Source organism: Stenella coeruleoalba (genome assembly GCF_951394435.1).
Source record: "Stenella coeruleoalba genome assembly, chromosome: 2".
Taxonomy (NCBI): Eukaryota; Metazoa; Chordata; class Mammalia; order Artiodactyla; family Delphinidae; genus Stenella; species Stenella coeruleoalba.
In genome coordinates, this window is record NC_137147.1 from 2,084,078 (window position 1) to 2,103,665 (window position 19,588).

Sequence of the window (19,588 nt, forward strand, 5' to 3'; positions counted from 1 at the left end):
AGAGGTGGACATGGGCATCGGTGGAGGCGGGTAGGCGTGAGTGGGGATGGAGCCCCTGAATGCAGGAGGGCAGCTTGGGAGCCACTGACGAACTTCAAAAGCCATTACCGTGAAGATCCCCAGACACACCAGAGTAGAGGCCAGCAGACCCCCATGTGCACCGGTGCTCAGCACTGAAGCGTTTCGGACTGAGCAGGTGACATCATTCAAGCTGCAATGTAGTTAAAATCAAGTTTTGATGCTTAAAAGGGCAATCTTTATTCACATAGAAAACTACTTTCCTTAACAGGTCATTTTCCAGGGTTTCCAGGCAATTAAGATTTCCCTGTAGTTATATGAAATGTGCTGACCTTTTGTGTTCCGTTGACTAAATTTTTGTTAAACTCCCATTTGTGTGGCAGGTTGCTGTTGTCAAAATGAAGAACACTGAACGCATATATGCCATGAAAATCCTCAACAAGTGGGAGATGCTTAAAAGAGCAGAGGTAAGTGTGGAGCATTAAATAAATAAGTAAACAGGGGTTTATATGCACGAAAAGGGGTGATGAAGCCCAGCTGGGTAAGACCACATCTGGGCCTTCCTTCCTTGACGAGAGCAGGCCGCTCTTTGTCAACAGGACCTCAGCCCCCTCCCAGCGCCGTCTGCCTTGGTGTTGACTCATTACCAGGTGTCCTGCTCACAAGCTCCCCCTCAGGTGTGTCTGCAGGGGCAGTTTAAAACCTCCATGGAGGGACTTCCCTGGCGGTCCAGTGGTTAAGGCTCCACACTTCTACTGCAAGGGGCCTGGGTTCGATCCCTGGTCGGAGAACTAGAATCCTGCATGCCTGTGGCATGGCCAAAAAAAAAACCAAAAAACAAAACAAAACCCTTCAGGCATTTATCTCAATTCTGCTCCCTCTGCAGAAGGAATTATTGAATTTGGAAATGTTTTGTATTCCCTCCTCGAGGGGAGTGAAGATTATAAATAAAAGTAGATGACTGCTGCATGGCAGCCTCTGACCCGCTTTTTCTTTCTTCTTCGTCCATCCCTGTGGCGGCTGTTTCGTGCCCCCGACCCCGCTCTACCCAGTCCCATGCCCAGCCCCCACTGAGACACAGGTTCTCCCTCTGGTCCTTGCCAGACTCACCTCCACTGCCTCCCAGTGTCTGTACTGCCCGCCCTGTGTGTTCCTCCATTTCACATTCACCTTGGAGCCAAGGGTCCTTCCTTTCCAAGGGCACGTTGCCATCAGCCTCCTGGCTTTGTCCTTTCTGAGCTGCCCCATCACTGTCCTTTGTCCTCTGATTGGCTCAGTGCCCGCTCTGCACCCAAGCCGCTGTTCCCCTCCTCACACCGCTGCTGCCCTTTGTTTGCCCGGCTCTCTCCCCTCCAGAATCGGCCACCTCCTCCTTTCGACATTCCTTCTGTGGTTTCTGGCCTCTCTCATCCTGTCACTAAACCCTCCTTGTGATTCTAGGTGGCCCTTTCCTCTTTTGTTCTGGATTTTTACCTGCCGATGACAGTCGCCACCTTGTGCGGACAGTACACACGCCTCTCACTGAGGCCGCATGGCTGTCCTGAGCTCAGGTTTTCCCTCCCTCGCCGGGCACTTCCGCTTCAGCATTCCTCCCCACCGCCCCCAGCGTCTCAGGTTCATCATGTTACACTGCGTGTGGCTTTTCCTCCTTCCCTGTCTACACCCGTTTCCTCTTTCCAGCTATGGCACCCAGCACAAGGTCTTACACCTGTTTATTGCTCAATAAATGCATGTTGGTTGACTGAGTCGTCACCAGTTTTGCAGCCACCAGGGCTCGAAATGTGGGTGGCCCATGACTCGGCCTCAGCCACCCCCTTCCGAGCCTCCGTCCCTCTTGGCTCCGCTGGTGTCCTCCCCGCCATCCTCACCCCTCACCTTCCTCACCTCGTGCTGCAGCCTCGGCCCTGGCAGCCCTTCTTCATGTCATCACTGGCATGTTGGCAAACACAGGAAAATCACTGAAGCAGTTCTCTTGTCGGGGGAATCGTCTACTGTTGCATGAAAGTTTGGGAAAGGAAATAAGTGTTTGGGGAAAGAAATACTAGCAGCAAATCTATTGAAGTTTATATTTTTACAGGAGTGATTGATTTTTGAAGGTGATAGCTGGGCCGTACATGGCATGACTTGTTACGTTAACCTCTGGGGTGAAGTGTGTGTGAGGCCCTCAGGTTAGGGGGAGGTGATTCTCACCTTCTCATACTAGCTAGTATTTACCCAGATGTCACCGTGAGTGAGTACATTTTAGAAAAGTAAATATTGCTTTTTACATGTAAATCTGGTTACATACACCCTATTTAACTGGCATACTCAGCACCAAGTCCAGGGTTGTCTGCTAATCATGGTGATTATCCTAGAATGTGTACAATGGGCTGTAAGTATATGTGTGTGTGATACATACAAAAATGTAATATAGATACAGTGCTGGTTAAGGTAATTTATCTTTTTATTCACATTTCATCTAGTGGGCTTATTGTATTGTATTTTTATTTTTTTAAGTTTATTTTATTTATTTATTTTTGGCTACGTTGGGTCTTTGTTGCTGCGCGTGGGCTTTTCTCTGGTTGCATCGAGCAGGGGCTACTCCTCGTTGTGGTGCGCGGGCTTCTCACTGCAGTGGCTTCTCTTGTTGCAGAGCCCAGGCTCTAGGCATGTGGGCTTCAGTAGTTGTGGCACATGGGCTCAGTAGTTGTGGTTCACGGGCTCTAGAGCGCAGGCGCAGAAGTTGTGGCACATGGGCTTAGTGGGATACACGGCATGTGGAATCTTCCCGGACCAGGGCTCGAACCCGTGTTCCCTGCGTTGGCAGGTGGATTCTTAACCGCTGCGCCACCAGGGAAGCCCTTCGTCGGCTTATTTTAAATATTTAATTTTATAATATTGACTTCAAAAACTCATCTTTAAAAGCATGAATTCAGCAAGAGTTGGCAGTAGAAAAGTCACTAGGCAATGGAAGTTCATAACTTATAGACCGGGCTGGGCTTTTAGTTCTTTATTTTTTTGGTCATAAAAAAAAAATTAGAAAGTTTATCTGCTCTTAACACTATTGAACAGTATGTACATTTCCTCTCTGTGGGTACCATACTGGCGATCCTGGTTTAAGAATGGGCTTTATGCTGAGTGTTGTTAGGTAGACACTTGAGGATGTGGATCAGAACCTGGTGGAAACAGTGTTCCAGACACTGGGGCTTCCGGGCTGGCCCCGGCCCCAGGACTCAGGTTTTCTTTCTGCTGCCCCTTCCCCAGGCCTGTGGTCTGGGGGCCATGGTAGTTTCAGAACCACTTGTCTCTGCACATCTGGACGTTGTTAAGTTCTCTCGTCTGCTTCAGTTAGGAGAATAGGACACATCTACCTCAGTCCCGTTTTCAAAAGAAAAAACTCTTTTTAAAAGTTTAGAAAAGAGGGCTTGCCTGGTGGCGCAGTGGTCGAGAGTCCGCCTGCCGATGCAGGGGACACGGGTTCGTGCCCCGGTCCAGGAAGATCCCACATGCCGCGGAGTGGCTGGGCCCGTGAGCCATGGCCGCTGAGCCTGCGCATCCGGAGCCTGTGCTCCGCAAAAGGAGAGGCCACAACAGTGAGAGGCCGGCGTACCGCAAAAAAAAAAAAAAAAGTTTAGAAAAGAAAAACTTGTAGAAAAACAAGTTCTAAAGGTCACCAGGAGACTCTGAGAGAACAGGTGGAGAGCTTGCTGCCGTGCTGTGTGTGCAAACCCTCCCCTAGGGGTGCTGTCATTTTCCTTAAGCTTTGCAAGTTGGAAATACAAGGAGGAGTTAAAATCTTCTGTGGCCAAGAAAGAGGACGTCTTATTGTAATTATGCCAAAGACCTAGTTCCTTTTAAATACAGATTCTACCTGTGTGTTAAAGCTCTTAAAAAAAATCAACAACCCACAGCAGCCTAAAAGACGGCCTTCTGCCCGCGTGCTGCAGGCCATGGGTCTTCATAGGAGAGTCCTGTTAGCATCATGTGCATCAGTGTACTGTAAATAAATCACATTTCTTGAGAATAACCGACCCAGGTCTGTAACTCAGATCAGTAAGCAGGTTTGTGCCCTGTCCGGCCAGCCGTGGCTCCTGACCTGTAGTCCTGCGATGGGGGTGGGGTGGAGGGGATGGGACCTGAGGGGCAGCCACACCACAGGCTACCCCGAGGAGTCGGCGACACTGGAATGGGGGGCAGCTCAGAAGCTGTAGCTGAAACGCACGCGTGAGCTGGGGTGGACCTGGCGTGCTGGCCCTGGAAGCGGCGTGTGTGGGAGGGTGGGTGCAAGCCCCAGGTGGGGAGGTGAGTTCTCAGCGGCCCTTGGTGCACCGGGGTGAGGGTCGGGCTGCAGGAGCAGGAGAGAGCAGAGGTTCAGCTGGTGCCAGGAGCCCCACTGGGAGGCGGCGGTGCGCCTGGGTCCCTGCGTCCCAGAAGGCCGGGGACACTGTCTCCAGAGCCTCTGTCTGCTTGGGACTGTGCTCTGCAGGGCACTTTCCCGATGGACACAGACTGACTTTCTCCCCAATTCTTTACAGACGGCTTGTTTCCGGGAAGAACGCGATGTGCTGGTGAATGGGGACTGTCAGTGGATCACCACGCTGCACTATGCCTTTCAGGATGAAAATTACCTGGTAGGTGTGGGTCACCAAGAACTTAAGGACTCTATCAAATGGCATCTCACTGAAGTGTTTCGATTCCTTTGTGCTGCCACTAAAAAATGAGTGAGACACCGGAACTGTCGTTGCCTAAATGTATATTTGACAGATAAAACTGAGGGTTTGTTTTCATGTAATCATCAGGTGGACTTTTTTCCTCTAATCACTAGATAAGGTGCTTATTTTATTCTTGGTTTATTATAAACTGGGGGTTTAAAACATTTTCTATCTTGAGTTACTAAAAGAATAAGAAATTGCTGTGGGGATTTAAAATGTTTGACCCTTTAACCGAGTGGGTGTTTCTGCCACGTTTCCCTGACGGCCAGGTCGGGTGGCACGTGCTGGTTTGCAGCCCTCCCCGCTGGAGCCGCTGACACAGGTTTTGGGGTGACTCTTGGTCCCCTTGTTCTTGTCACCTGTTTGTTCTGATTGGAGCTGGGGCTCACTTGCAGTGTAGGCTAATCAGCTTTGTGATTCACGTGCGTGGGTAGAATTGCGCTCGGACGCCTAGTAGAACAGATGCAAGACAACCAGTTTGGAGTGAAAGGGACACCAGACTTTTGGCTCAGGGCCTGCGTGACTCCACGACTGCTTTGTTAGGACTTTTAACTCTGAGAATGACTTTCCAGGTTTGCCTAAACCTAAAAATGTCCGCACCGTGGAGCTCTGGGTAGACGGGGCCTGGGCAGACCTCAGGGAAGCCGGTCTCAGCCCAGCTCCTCTGGCCGGGGCACAGCTGGCATGTTTCCCCAGCAGTGGCCGCACGGGGCCTCGAAGGCAGGGGCCTCGGCTGTGTTCTCGAGAACAACTGACTTGTAAGTTCACTCGCAGTAGTGGGCTGCATTTGCTTACAAGTGGAGTCATGGAGGATTTCTTTTATTTATCTTAAAATAATCTCTTGCAGACATCAGAGAACTCCCTTGGATACAGTAGTCTAGGATTAGGTGAAATAGTTCGTTATAGTCTTTATTTAGATTGAAAACACATGTGTTTGATGGAAGGGGCAGCTGGGGTTTATTGAGCACAACCTGTGGGTTATCGCGGTCACTCTTCCCAGTGGCCAAGTGAGTCAGGCATTCATGATTTTCCACCATTTTATGAATGGGGTCTGGGGCAAGGAGGGAGGAAGTCATTTGTCCAAGCTTATCACACAGATACAGGGATTGTGCCAGGCCCAGCCCGGGCCCCTCTGGCAGGAGGTGGTGCGCGGTGCCCTCCCTCTGGCTGAGAAAAGAGTCCTCCTGCTTGGGGCCATCTTTCCATAACCCGTTGCTTCTGGGACCAGTGTCCCTGCGTTGAGTGGACTGTCTCCAGTTCACTTCCTATTTTGATAAGAACTGAATGAAATCTCTAAGGAGTGCTAGTCTGGGTCTGCACAGAAGGAAGACAGCTTTTTCTGTTTCAGATAGTTTCCCTGCAGTCGGCGTAGCGTGTTGCCAGCTTATTCTGAGTCAGAGCAGCCGGTAAGGAATTCCGGTGATGGAGCGTCTTCTTGAGTTTGGGAGCCCCCCAGTCAGACGTACGGTGAAGACCGCGGAGAGGAGGATGGCAGGGGCCCTGGCCCTTCCTAGTTCGTGAACACGGGGCTGCAAGACCGGGTTTGGCTCCTGCCTCTGCCACCCACGAGTGGCGTTTTTAGGGACGGTCACTGCCCTGCGGGGAGGAGGTGAGGAGGAATGAGGCGGGAAGTGAGCGGCCTGAGTGCCGCTGGGGCGCAGGGTGCAGCGGGGTGAGGGGTCTTCCGTGACACGGAGCCCGCCCCACAGAGCCCGCTTGTGTTAGAGTTGCTACTGTGGGTATCTAGACTGGGCGTTTCGTAAAAATTAAACTTGTTTCACCAGTAACTAAAAGGGTGTTGCCTTATCGACTCAAGTCAGGATTCTGTGTTATGTGACAGGGGACATAATTGGTAGCGTTCTCTTATTCCAAAAATACGTTTCTACTTGCCTGCCCTGTCAGCCTTTGCAGGTTACTCTTCTTGTAAACTTGTTTTCCAGGAGCCCATCAATCGTATTTGGCACCGCTGTGATACACTTTTGTTTTTCTTTTCAGATTTCTAGGTGGACAGGGAAACCGCTGAGCTCCGCTAGATGCGGCGCTTGCCTCACTCCCACTGTTTTCTTTTGGGGCACCCTATTCTCCTTCACCCGTGTGTCCGTCCACAGGTGCTGTGGTCTGCTCCCCCGGATTACCTGTGCTCTGCCCAGCTGTCGTTCTGCCCACCCTCCCCAGCGCTGTCACCCTTGCCTCCTGCTGGGTCCCTCTCTGGTCCTGCTCTCGTCCCTCCCCCTCGAGTCTGCCCTGCACAGGGCAGCCAGAGGAAGCTATAATCGTGGAGCAGGATGCAGCTTCTCGTGGTTCTCAGAGTGGAGCCCGACGTCCCTGCCGTGGCCCGCGGGGCCTGGCCTCAGCCTGTCTGCACTCGCCGCGCTCTGCCCCAGTTGCCGGTTCCCGTGTCTCCAGGGGCCATGTTCCTGCTCCTCTCAGTCCCTTTGTCTGGAAGGCGACCCTGGCCCAGCCGGCTTCCTTCTGCCCTTCAGACCCCCGGGCTGGATCCTCACGGTGTCCGTGTGCGGGAGCCGCCAGTCGGGCCCTCCCACGCCTACAGTTGGGTTTTCTTCCTGGTCCCGTCACTCTGAATTCCTGTGTTCACCTCCCCCCACGTGATGTCAGCCCCGTGGAGGAGGGACCCGTCGCCTAGCGGGTGCCGACAAGTTTGTTACTGAGAGAGTGAGCGAGCAGACGTCCTTTGAGAGTCGTCTGTGTGACTGGAGTTGTGCCAGGCGTGGGAGCGACAGGACTCCCGCCCGTAGAAGCCGCTCTTGGGTGGAAGGGATGGGTGACAGTGCCAGGAGGCCAGGGTGGGAGGCCCGACTGAGGCTGCCGTTGGGCAGGAGGGGGCAGGGAGATCAGGGAGGCTTCTCAGCGGAGGGGTCGAGTGAGGTGAGTCTTGAAAGCCGAGTTCTGAGGCAGGATGGGAGGGCTGTTGTGAACAGGGATCTGCAGGGAAGGCTTCCTCCTTAGACAGGCCCGGCCACGGGCTGATGGCTGCCCTCTCCCAGGAGACACTATGCCTCATTTAAGACCAAGGACCTGGAGTCCAGTTGCCTGGGTTCACATCCTAGCTCTGCTGCTTGCTAGCTGGGTGACTTAGGCTGCGTCATCAAGCCTCCTTTCCTTACCTGTAAACCACGGTCATGACAGTAGCTGTGGCCAGGGCAGTTTTGAGGATTAACAGTGATGGTGGCTGTAAGTCGTAGAACCTGAAGGCACAGCACATTATAGTTACACCACGAACGGTAGCTCTTAGTACTAGGGTCTCCATAATACTAAAGGATTGTCTCTCTGGCTGAGTCATCGGGGAGTGGGATTTCCTCTCTCTGTTCATTGGTTAAAAGTTAACTGCTCAGACCAGGGCATCCATCTCTTAAAAGCATCAAAGGGGGCGGTTCCTGGGGGGAACAGCTTCTCCAGCGGTCTCTGCTCGGCAGCCCCAGCAGTAGGGGTGCTGGCTGCCGCCCTGACTCTGGCTATGCCAGTCTCTCTCTCCCTGGTGGGATGACCCCATCAGGTCTCCACAGCCCCTGGGGCTCCTCCACCGTAGCCTTCAGGGTGCAGCCAGAGGGGCTGTCTTCCAGTGGAAGACTGTCTTCCGGTGGAAGGCTGCCCAGCACTGCTGGCCCCGGGCCCGTGAGCGCTGAGCGAAGGGATGGCCCAGTGCTCTTGGTGGAGCACACCCAGCGCCTCGGCCTTTGCCCTCTTGGGGCTCTGGTTTCCACTCCAGCAGTGCATTCTCTGACCCTTCCGTGGGGATGCACCCATAGGAACTTACCTTTCAGTTTGTTCATGAAACTGTTTTTCTAATAAGAGCCGCTGGTTTTGTGATTTTAGGTAATTCACCTCCCTTCTCTGGTCCTGTGTCCTCTTCGTGTGGCAGGAGAAACTGGAGAAATAGTTTTAAACCGCACAAAACTTGATGGAGTATTATTTGTGCTTCCACTTTGGGCCATTAGCTTTTAGAGCACCTCCTGGAGTGTCGAACCTTTCAGTCATTTTTTCCACTGATTAAATATATGTACGTGTATATATGTATTTTCCCCATCTAGGCAGTTATTATCTTAGCATTTGCTTTGAAGAAGATGGTCTGTCATAATCAAGGATGTTTGTCATCTCCACATATTTTTTTTCCTAAAGGAGTTGGCGTCTTCTACCTATGTTGGTTCCTGTGTGCCTCTTGACATGATTTATAAAGTCCTTCCAATTTTGGAGGGGGAGGATTTCTCACAAAGAAAAAGAAAAAGTTCCTGTCCAGGAAGTTTCCATTCTAGCATATCTTCAGAAGAAGATCATCTGTGTTTCATAATCAAGGATGTTTGTTATTTCCACATTTTTTTTTGAGAAGTTGGCATCTTCTGCCTGTGCCAGTTTGTGGTCTAGACAAAGAGTATCCAAGTGTTGGGATGTCCTGCCCCCACGTCCCCACACGCCTGGTCCCTCTGTGGACCGATCGCAGACTCTTAACCACCCATGGCCCTGGGGGAGTCGGGTCCCCCACAGAGTTGGAATCAGGCAGGTCATCAACTGCTGGAATCACTCAAATGAGGTGTGGCCATTCCCGAGGTTCCCGGGCAGAGAAGGCGGGTCAGGTGCAGGTGACACAGCTTTACTGATGGCAGTGACAGCTCAGCTCACCAGGGAATGCAGCACGGGCCCTGAGAACAGGTTATATAGTGTGTGCTGAGCCAGCAGAGACACCCGTCAGACCATAGCCCAAGATGCCCTTTCTCAAACATTGAATATCCTCCCTGCACATATAGGAACACCAGCCCTTCGGGGAGCAGACACTTGGGGAGACAGAGGCTCAGCTGCCTATCCATGGGCTGGGGTCTCTAGGGAGACACTGTGAATCTGCATCTGTTCTTTCCTCTCCTGCCTTTTCCATATACGTTTATTTTCCTTCTGAATTTTGTATGTCATTAGTCTCTCACTGTATCCGTGAATCAACACAAAACTATTTTAATTTTCATTTCTTTATAATGTATGTTATGGGACTTCATTCTGTTATTTTCTTCAGACATTTTGAAAATATTATTATTTTGTTTATTCTTCTTTAACCTAATTAAAAAATGGGCGGAAGGGACTTCCCTGGTGGCGCAGTGGTTAGGAATCCACCTGCCAGTGCAGGGGACACCGGTTTGATCCCTGGTCCGGGAAGATCCCACATGCTGCGGAGCAACTAAGCCCGTGCGCCACAACTGCTGAGCCTGTGCTCTAGAGTCCGCGTGCCACGACTACTGAGCCCCTGTGCTGCGACTACTGAAGCCTGCACGCCTAGAGCCCGTGCTCTGCAGCAAGAGAAGCCACCGCAATGAGAAGCCCACACACCGCAACTAAGAAAGCCCGCATGCAGCAATGAAGACCCAACACAGCCAAAATAAATAAATTTTTTAAAAAAAGGGCGGAAGAACTGATAGACATTTTTCCGAAGAGGAAATGCGGCTGGCCAACAGGCACGTGAAAAGACGCACAACATTGCTAATCATCAGGGAAATGCAAATCAAAACCACAGTGAGATATCACCTCACACCTGTCAGAATGGCTATCATCCAAAAGAACACAAATAACGAAACATTGGCAAGGTTGTGGAGAAAAGGGAGCCCTCCTACACTGTTGGTGAGAATGTAAATTGGTGCAGCCACTATGGAGAACAGTATGGCATTTCCTCAAAAAACTAAAAATAGAATTACTGTATGATCCAGCAATTCCACTCCTGGGTATATATCCAAAAAAACCCCACCAAAAACACTAATTTGAAAAGATATATGCACCCCAATGTTCATAGCAGCATTTTTTTTTGTTTTTTTTACAATTGCCAGCCTAGGCGTCCATCAACAGATGAATGGATAAAGAAGATGTATATATGTATATAACATATATGTAATGGAATACTACTGAGCCATAAAAAAGAATGAAATTTTGCCATTTGTAGCAACATGGGTGGATGGGAGCATATTATGCTAAGTGAAATAAGTCAGAGAAAGACAAATATTGTGTGATATCACCTATATGTGGAATCTAAAAAATACAACATACTAGTAAATGTAACAGAAAAGAAGCAGACTCACAGATACATAGAACAAACTAATTGTTACCATTGGGGAGAGGGAAGGGAGAGGGGCAGTATAGGGGTAGGGAATTGAAAAGGGGGTTTCTATGGGATTGTATGAGAACATGTGTGTGAAACTTGAAAATTGTAAAGCATTATAGAATTTAAAGAGTGTTTCATTCAATAAAAATGAAGGGGATTGGGTAAAATATTTCTGAAGAATATGAAAAAATGATTTGTACAAATCAAAAATAATAACACTGCTAGTTTACATAGGAAGATTGAACGATATCAAGAAATCAGCAGTCCTTTCAGGGGCTTCCCTGGTGGCCCAGTGGTTAAGACTCTGCGCCTCTATTGCAGAGGGTGCAGGTTCAATCACTGGTTGGGGAGCTAAGATCCTGTATGCCGCCCGGTGTGGCAAAATAACCCCACAACAATATCTTGTATATCATTCAGCCATAAAAAGGAACGAAATTTGGTCATTTGTAGAGACATGGATGGACCTAGAGACTGTCATACGGAGTGAAGTAAGTCAGAAAGAGAAAAACAAATATATTAACACATACATGTGGAATCTAGAAAAATGGTACAGATGAACCGGTTTGCAAGGCAGAGACAGAGACAGGTGACACCAAGGGGGGAGAGTGGGGGGGTGGGTGGTGGGATGAATTGGGAGGTTGGGATTGACATACATACACTAATATGTATAAAGTAGATAACTAATAAGAACCTGCTGTATAAAAATAAATAAAATCCCAAAAAAAAAAAAAAGAGAAACCAGTGGTCCTTTCATCAGTTTATAAATGGAATGTGACTTCTATATTGATACCATCTGATTGTGTTGTACAGGCAGAAATTTTATTGACAAGAAGAATAAGTATTTACTGAAATCTCTTCTCAACTACAGCAGCATCATGGTCCATCAGGGTCCTTGTTCTGGGGGGAAGTCCTGGATGACAGGAACTGCAGGAAGCCGTCCACCCGGACTTGAGGAGTCCAGAGCTCCTGCAGTGGAAGCTGACCTTTGGTTGTTAGGTTTCGTGGTGGCTGAATGTCGTCTTCTCTGCCCTTCTCTTCCCAACTGTAGTACTTAGTCATGGATTATTACGTGGGTGGTGATTTACTGACCCTGCTCAGTAAATTTGAGGACAAGCTTCCAGAAGATATGGCAAGATTCTACATTGGTGAAATGGTGTTGGCTATCGATTCCATCCATCAGCTTCATTACGTGCACAGGTAATCACCTTGTTATATATTTTATGGAAATCACCTTTAATGTGTCGGGATATTCCTTTCAGAGTCCCCTGAGTCGTGGACCCCAGTCCCGGGCTGTGCAGGGAAGTCGTGCAGTTAGCGGGTCCTCCCTTTGACTGCCATGGTGCAGGATGCCTTACCAGGCCGCTGCTCTACACCCCAGCACCTGGCTCCCAGGAGACCCCAGCTTTACGTGACTGTTGTGACGCTCTAATTGCTGTCAGCTGAAGTCACCTTGTCTTTTGATATTTACCTGCCATTGGCTCATGTTCTCCCCTGCCCAGCCCCCAGAGCTCATGCCTCAATCACCCATAAAACACTCAGGAAAGGGGGCTTGGGTTGAGGAGAGGGGCTCACATCACAGCATCGTAAAGGACTTGAGTGAGTGTAACTGCTCTTGCATGTCAGGCGGGGGCGGGGGGCCCCCTCCTGCCCTCCCCACCCCTCCCCCGCCAGGACAGCGGCCTTAGTGCCTCAGCCAGCCTGTGCCTCTGTGTCAGTCTCATTCTACCATTTAAGACAGTGCTTTAATCCTGTGGGATTTGGGTGGGGTTTTGTTGGTTTTGTTCTGTTTTACTTATTTTATTTTTATGAAAGTATTTCACGGCAGTAGTTTTAAAAAGTCAAATAGTTGTACAGGGCTTAAAACAAAACGTGAGTCTCCAGCCATCCCCCACCCTGCTGCCCCTTGCCATAGGCAACGATGGACAGTTTTTACTTGTTTCTTCTGTTTACTTCCATATTTCTAAATAACGGGCTTCATGGCTGTTTCACTTTGTGTGGGGGGTGGGGAGGTCTTAGACCACGTCTATCGATGTGGAGATTTGACTCTTTGACACAAGTAAGTACATTTGTCTCTCATCCCTGTCTCCCACACAAACTCTCAAACTTCCCTCTCCCATCTGGCCCCAGTTAGTAAAATACAGTTGGCCCTTGAACAACATGGGTTTGAACTACACGGGTCCGCTTATACTCAGATTTCTTTCACTAAATACATAATACAGTCCTACACGGTCTGTGGGTGCAGACCCACGGCTATGGAGGGCCGACTGTGAAGTTACACTCAGATTTTCGACTGCGCAGAGGTTGGCACCCCAGCCCTGGTGTTGTTCAGGGGTCAAATGTAATAACTTTTGGTTAGATCAGTGTGTGGCGTTTATAGTATACTGTGTAAACATTACAGATGAGCCTTGTGGTATAAATAGTTACACTTCCTATATAAAGCTTTGTTTCCTCTGGAGTTAATAATTGCACTGTTGTTTCTTTGGCTACTTCTCTGTGTAGCTGCCACTAACTATCCCCAAATATCGTGACCAAATTGTAAAGCTCTGTACGTTCAGACACACCAGCAGTCCTCGATCTACCTTCCCGGATCCATCCCTCTGTCTTTCCCACGCCTTCCTGCTCTGGTGGCTCTCATCGTGAGGTTTCTTTTTGAGTGGAGAGGTTCTCCTGCCGTCTCCCCGGGGTGGGCTCCCTTGTTTTCTGAGTCGTGCGTCTTTCTGTTTCTTGGTTTATTCTTCTGATTTGGTGGCACATATCCTCCAGCAGTTTCTGGAAAAGGAGGTGTGTGAAATAAATTTTTTGAGAGGAGCATCTTAATTCCATTCACATACATGACTGATAGATGATCCCGTGTGGAATTCAGTGTTGCCGTCGAGAGGTTTGCAGCTGTCATGAGTCCCCTGACCTTGCACTGTGGTCGGGCTGAGCCTCTGAGCCTGTCAGGGATTTTCCTAAGCAGACACAGCTCCTGCTCTGAGGGTAGCAATGGCTACCAGTGTCAAAGTAACAGCCCTTCAAGTCCTGCCAAGAGTGTGACCTCATTGCCCTGCGGGGGGCGGGGGGGGGCAGGTTGCCTGGGACCACACGCTCCTGCCCAGGGCGCTGTGCATAGGTCCCCGTGTCATGGGCGAGCCCAGGGAGCTGCCCCCCATAGCGGTTGCTGCTTTTAGGGCCATGAGGTTTGGGACGGGGCATTTCCTCTTTTTCCTGTTTTCTTTAATGTCGTTACGCCTGCTTTTATAACAGTTATTGTTGTTGTTTTCAACATTAGATTTTATACTCTTCTTGAGAGAACTTTGCCTAATTCACAACAGAGAGATGAATGTCTTTGTATTTGTCACAGAGCTCCAGGGAAATTAATTTGTCTTTTGACTAGTTTATTCTTTCCTGTTTTTCCCTAATTAGGAAGCTTTCTCCTCATTTTCTTAATTGGTTGTGTAGAAGTTTTGCTCTATCTTTTAATCTCTGGGCATGGTAGGGAACATTAAAATAATTCAAGAACTTTTTTTCCCTTAAAGTCAACTCCATATTCAGACTAAGTGCTTGAATGACCTAGTGAAAACAGTAAGCTTTGCGTTTTTGCTAGACAGTTCACAAAGTTAGGTAATACAGGAAGTCAGTCCTACCCAGTCTCAGGGGGATGTAAGTTGAGGCTGCATTTGGCGGGGCCAGAAGTAAATGAGTTTCATCAGCACAAGAGTGTTCTCACTGGTGGATTTGAGGAGCGTGGTTCAGACCGTAGCTTGGGGCCCTTTCCCGTGGGAGGATGTGGGCCTTGGCGACTTCAGGCAGTGCCCGCCGCCCCGCCGGCCGGGCTTCTGCGTGCGGAACGGCTGCTCCCTGGCTCTGGACCCCTGCGAGGCTCACTGTGCCAGAAGCAGTGGGGAGCTCGGACCTGGGAGCCCACCCCCCCGGTGGGTGCCGCCGCTTCCTGAGAGGTCAGACCCAGATGCCAGCAGAGGCAGAGACGGAGAGCAACAGGCTCACGAAGGATCGCAGCTGGGAAATCACATCCCCAGAGAGAACAGAATACGTACAGCTTACGATCGAAATAAGAACAGGTACACTTTTAAGAGAAGGAATATTCAGAGAACAAGAAAGGCCTTAGAGGGCTTCCCTGGTGGCGCAGTGGCTGAGTCTGCCTGCCGATGCAGGGGACATGGGTTCGTGCCCCGGTCCAGGAAGATCCCACATGCCGCGGAGCGGCTGGGCCCGTGAGCCATGGCCGCTGAGCCTGCGCGTCCGGAGCCTGTGCTCCGCAACGGGAGAGGCCACAACAGTGAGAGGCCCGCGTACAGAAAAAAAAAAAAAAAGAAAGGCCTTAGAAAAGGAAAACTAGAAAGCCGAGTAGAAGAGGCGTGGAGTAGGAGTAGAGGACCTGGATGAAGACAGAGGCAGCCCGGGGCCTCCAGGAGCCAGGCTGGCGCGGAGGCCCGTCCATGGAGGCACAGGGACCAGCCCTGCGCCACCTCCACTGAGCCTGCGTGTTGGTTTTGCAGTAGGAAGCCCCATGGGCGCACTGTGTGTCGCTCAGAAATGGGACAGCAGTGGGCGGGAGGGCCTCCTTTCTCAGCGCATCACGGGCAGAACAGGAAAGGAAAATCAGACTGCAGTCTGTCCAGGGCTGTAATCCCACCCACCTGGCCCCGCCCCGGCCAATTCCACCGTTTTAACCAGAGTCACAACAGCCGACAGAGAAAAGGCCCTTTCGGGGGACTGGAGCTGCTTCTCAGCTGTGCCCCTGACTCTACTGGAAAAGCGGCCACTGCTGGGTTTGGAGGGAGAATGGGCTGGGTTAGTCCCAAGCAGGGTGGTGGCCCACGGGGACAGTCCACTCATGGATTGGCTGCTCTCTCAGTTGGTGCTGTGGGGACCACCTGCCCAGCTCAGAAGCACTGCTGGTAGGAGCTCTGGGTTAGTCCTTGCCCTCGGCCTCCCTGGTGTTTTGCTGAGAGGGCCTTTCTTTGTAACCTCCCTGCATGCAAATGGGCAGTTCAGTTTTTTTTTTAAATAACATTTATTGATGTTATTATATTTTAAATAGAGAATCATGCTGCCCAGATAAACCAACACCATTGGAAAAGAAAGGTGCACGCATATGGTTAGCAGCTGAACACCTCTGGAGGGTATAAAGGGAGAGGGGCAACCTTTGTAAAGACCCTCCCCACCCGTCTTCTTAGACTCAAGTAGTGATTCACTGCTGCATAGTTAGGACTTTTTCCCCTTTGTATCTAAAAGCAATCTGTGGGGAGGCACTTTAAGATCATGCATACATCCTCTTCAGAGTGTCCCCCTACATTTAGTATCTGTTGATGATTTTTGCCTGGCCCAGCCTTTACTGTGATGGTTGCAAAATGACGATTTCCAAACTCCAGGATCCACTCCACGTTGAAGCGCCTCCCTTCTCTCCCATTTGTCTATTTATTATCAGTGTGGGTACCTGGGTCCTTTGTCACCCCAACGGTTTATAATTTGTCATTGTCTGAATTCTTTTTATGCTTGTATTGTCCTGTATTTGGCCAGTGGAAGCCGCTTCTACCTGACTCCCATGTTTCTGACATGCCCTCATCGTTTTTGAGAACTGCCTTAGTTTCTGGCTCATCTCGTACCTTCTCTGAGGAACCCTGGTGCCTTTAGTGGGGGATGGTTTTAAAGACCATATCTGGGTGCTGGGTGTGCACAGAGTTACAGGGTGTCTGTTTTAGGCCCCTCAGTGGACAGAGTAAAGTGCATGTCTGTACACGTCTGCATTTATACATACAGACCCATGTCTAATTTGGGAATCACGAGTTACCCTTCTGGCTTTCTCCTGGTCCATTTCCGTCTCCTCCTCTGGCTCCCGGCAGCACCAGCACGTCCAGTCATTTGCCCAGCCCTGCCATGTATCTGAAGTAGCTTCAGAATTGCTCTGCTTTTTTTATTACTATAGTTTATAAATTTATTTATTTATTATTTTTGGCTGCGTTGGGTCTTTGTTGCTGCACGCAGGCCTTTCTCTAGTTGCGGCGAGCGGGGGCTACTCTTCGTTGCGGTGTGCGGGCTTCTCATTGCGGTGGCTTCTCTTGTTGCAGAGCATGGGCTCTAGGCGCACGGGCTTCAGTAGTTGTGGCTCGCAGGCTCTAGAGCGCAGGCTCAGTAGTTGTGGCACACGGGCTTAGTTGCTCTGCGGCATGTGGGATCTTCCTGGACCAGGGCTCAAACCCGTGCCCCCTGCATTGGCAGGCGGATTCTCAACCACTGCACCACCAGGGAAGTCCTGAGCTACCAGGGACCCTCGCTCTGCTTTTATCCTACTAAAAACAAACCTAAGCCTAGCCCTAACCCCACCTCCCAACTGCAAGTGTCAGGTTCTCTGCCGTAAGTTACTTAGGTTTGGGGTTCTTTTTCTACCCCATTTCCCTTCAGTGCTGTTGTGTTACTGGTTTGAAATACAATTGGGTTCACTGGTTTCATCAGCTTTCCATTTCAGGTGCCCCTTCCCATCTTTGTTGATTTCGTTTCATTTTTTAAGCATGTAGAACACAAGCATGCTTCGATAATACCAAAACTAAGCAAGGTTATACTCAGAACTGTCACTTCCTTCCTTATCGCATCCACCTCATTCCCTGCCCCTTCTAAGTAACCAGTTCCTTGTTTTCCGTTTATCGTGTGTGTGTGTGTGTGTGTGTGTGTGTGTGTGTGTGTGTGTGTATGCAAGATGAGCAGACATGTTTCCTTATTTCTCCTTTCCTTAAACAGAAGGTAGCATGGTTAAATATGCACTTAACGCATCTTGTTGTTTTCACTTAACGTATCCTAGAAATCATTCTGTATCAGCTCATGGAGCTCTTCATTCTCTTTTACGTTTGCACAGCACGCCACATGTATCGGTACCATAGTTAATTCTCTTGTGGGTGGACATTTAGGTTGTTTCTAGTATTTTGCGATTATAAATAATGCAGTAATGAATAACCTTGTACCTACATCTTTTTGTACTGTCGGTGTGTCTTTAGGGTGAATTCCTAGAAGTGGGATCACTGGATCGACAGAGAAATAAAATACATATTAGATATATACTAACATTTTTTTTAACTTTATCAGATGTTGCCAGTTTCCATCCGTAGAGATATACCTTTTTGTGTTCCTACCAGCAATGTATGAAAGTGCCTGTTTCGTTGCAGCCTTGGCAACATAGTATATTTTTATGTTTTTGCCATCTGATGGATTAGAGATGGTTATACAGTTGGGTTTTTTTGTTTTTGTTTTTTGTCTTTCTTGCGGAGTTGAATTTCATTTTTATATCTTTCTGTGTGAGTTATTTATTTCATGTCATTTGCCCATTTTTCTGATTTCTAGCTTTTTCCCTTCAGTTGCTAAACATTTGCCCTTTATCTGTAATATATGTTGCAAATATTTTTTCCCAGTTTGCCATTTGCTTTTTGATTTTGCTTATTGTAGTCTTTTGCCATGTAGATTTTTTAATGTATTAAATTTATTGGTCTTTTATTACATTGGGATTTTGAGTCATAGTTAGAAGTACTTTTTTTTAAAACCCCAGAGAAAAAGAAAACCCATGTTTTCTTCTAATAGTTTTATTTTTAACGTATGGATCTCTTATCCATTTGGAGTTTATTCTTGTATAAAGAATGGATCTGGGCTTCCCTGGTGGCGCAGTGGTTGAGAGTCCGCCTGCCGATGCAGGGGACACGGGTTCGTGCCCTGGTCCGGGAAGATCCCACATGCTGCGGAGCGGCTGGGCCCGTGAGCCATGGCCGCTGAGCCTGTGCGTCTGGAGCCTGTGCTCCGCAACAGGAGAGGCCACAACAGTGAGAGGCCCGCGTACCGCAAAAAAAAAAGAATGAATCTGATTTTATCTTTAACTAAAAGGCTCTTCAGTTGTCCCAGCATGAAACTTATTTGTGTCTGCCCACTGATTTGAGATAACATCTTTATTATATACTCAGCTTCTTTATGAATTTGGTCTGTTTCTGGACATTCTATTCTGTTCCATTGTCGTCTTTCTCTCTGTGCTCTGGGACCACACTGCTTTAATCATGGAGGCTTGAAATCACGTACGGCCAAGTCCCCCCATCATACCTCTTTCTCTTCAGTGTTTTTCTAGCTATTCTTGCATGTTGGTTGTTCCATATCAACTTATCTGGCTCCAAAAAACAGGACATTTTATTTATTTATTTTTAAATTTGATGGGCCCTTTTAGTCTGTAGATTCAGGTCTTTTTTACTTCTGGAAAGTTCTCTTGGAGTATAGTTTCAAATGTTAGTTATGTTTTATTGTTTTGATTTCTTTAGGGACTCCTGTTATGTATATGTTGTGCCTTCTTTGCTTGTCTTCCATTTCAGTCTCCAGCTACTTTCTCTCTGACCCTTTTTAATTCTTTGTCTCATTTTTATTCTTCCAGACCTTTTCCTCCATTTCTTCAATGCCTTTCATTAGATTTTTATTTAAATTGATTCCCCTTTGGCATCTTATAATTTAGTCCTTATTTCTATTAAGATTTTGTCTTTTTCTTCTATTTCTTTCCTGGGTTAAATCAACTCTCTTTTCACTTCTCCCTATGTTTGTCTAGTTCTGTTTGTAGGTTTTTTTTGTTTCCTTTTTGTTTTGCCACACTGCAGGGCATGTGGGATCTTAGTTCCCTGACCAGGGGTTGAACCCACGCCCCCTGCAGTGGAAGCACGGAGTCTTAACCACTGAACCACCAGGGAAGTCCCCTGTTCTTAGTTTTTATTTTTCTGACTCACTGAGGGATTATATTGTTTTGTTTTTCATATTCTTGGGTGTTTATTTC

General features: G+C 48.7%; 1 protein-coding gene across 2 annotated transcripts in view; it reads left to right on the forward strand.

Moving 5' to 3' along the window:
- Positions 1–19,588, forward strand: part of CDC42BPB (CDC42 binding protein kinase beta) — a 114,584-nt gene that overhangs the window by 50,481 nt on the left and 44,515 nt on the right. For both annotated transcript variants that reach the window (XR_013827254.1, XM_079914237.1), the window contains exons 3-5: positions 402–485; positions 4,533–4,628; positions 11,849–11,997. Coding sequence is in view for 1 of the 2 variants with exons in the window: in XM_079914237.1 (XP_079770363.1) it covers positions 402–485; positions 4,533–4,628; positions 11,849–11,997 (329 nt within the window). In the remaining variant the exon portion in view is untranslated. The remainder of the gene's footprint in view (positions 1–401; positions 486–4,532; positions 4,629–11,848; positions 11,998–19,588) is intronic.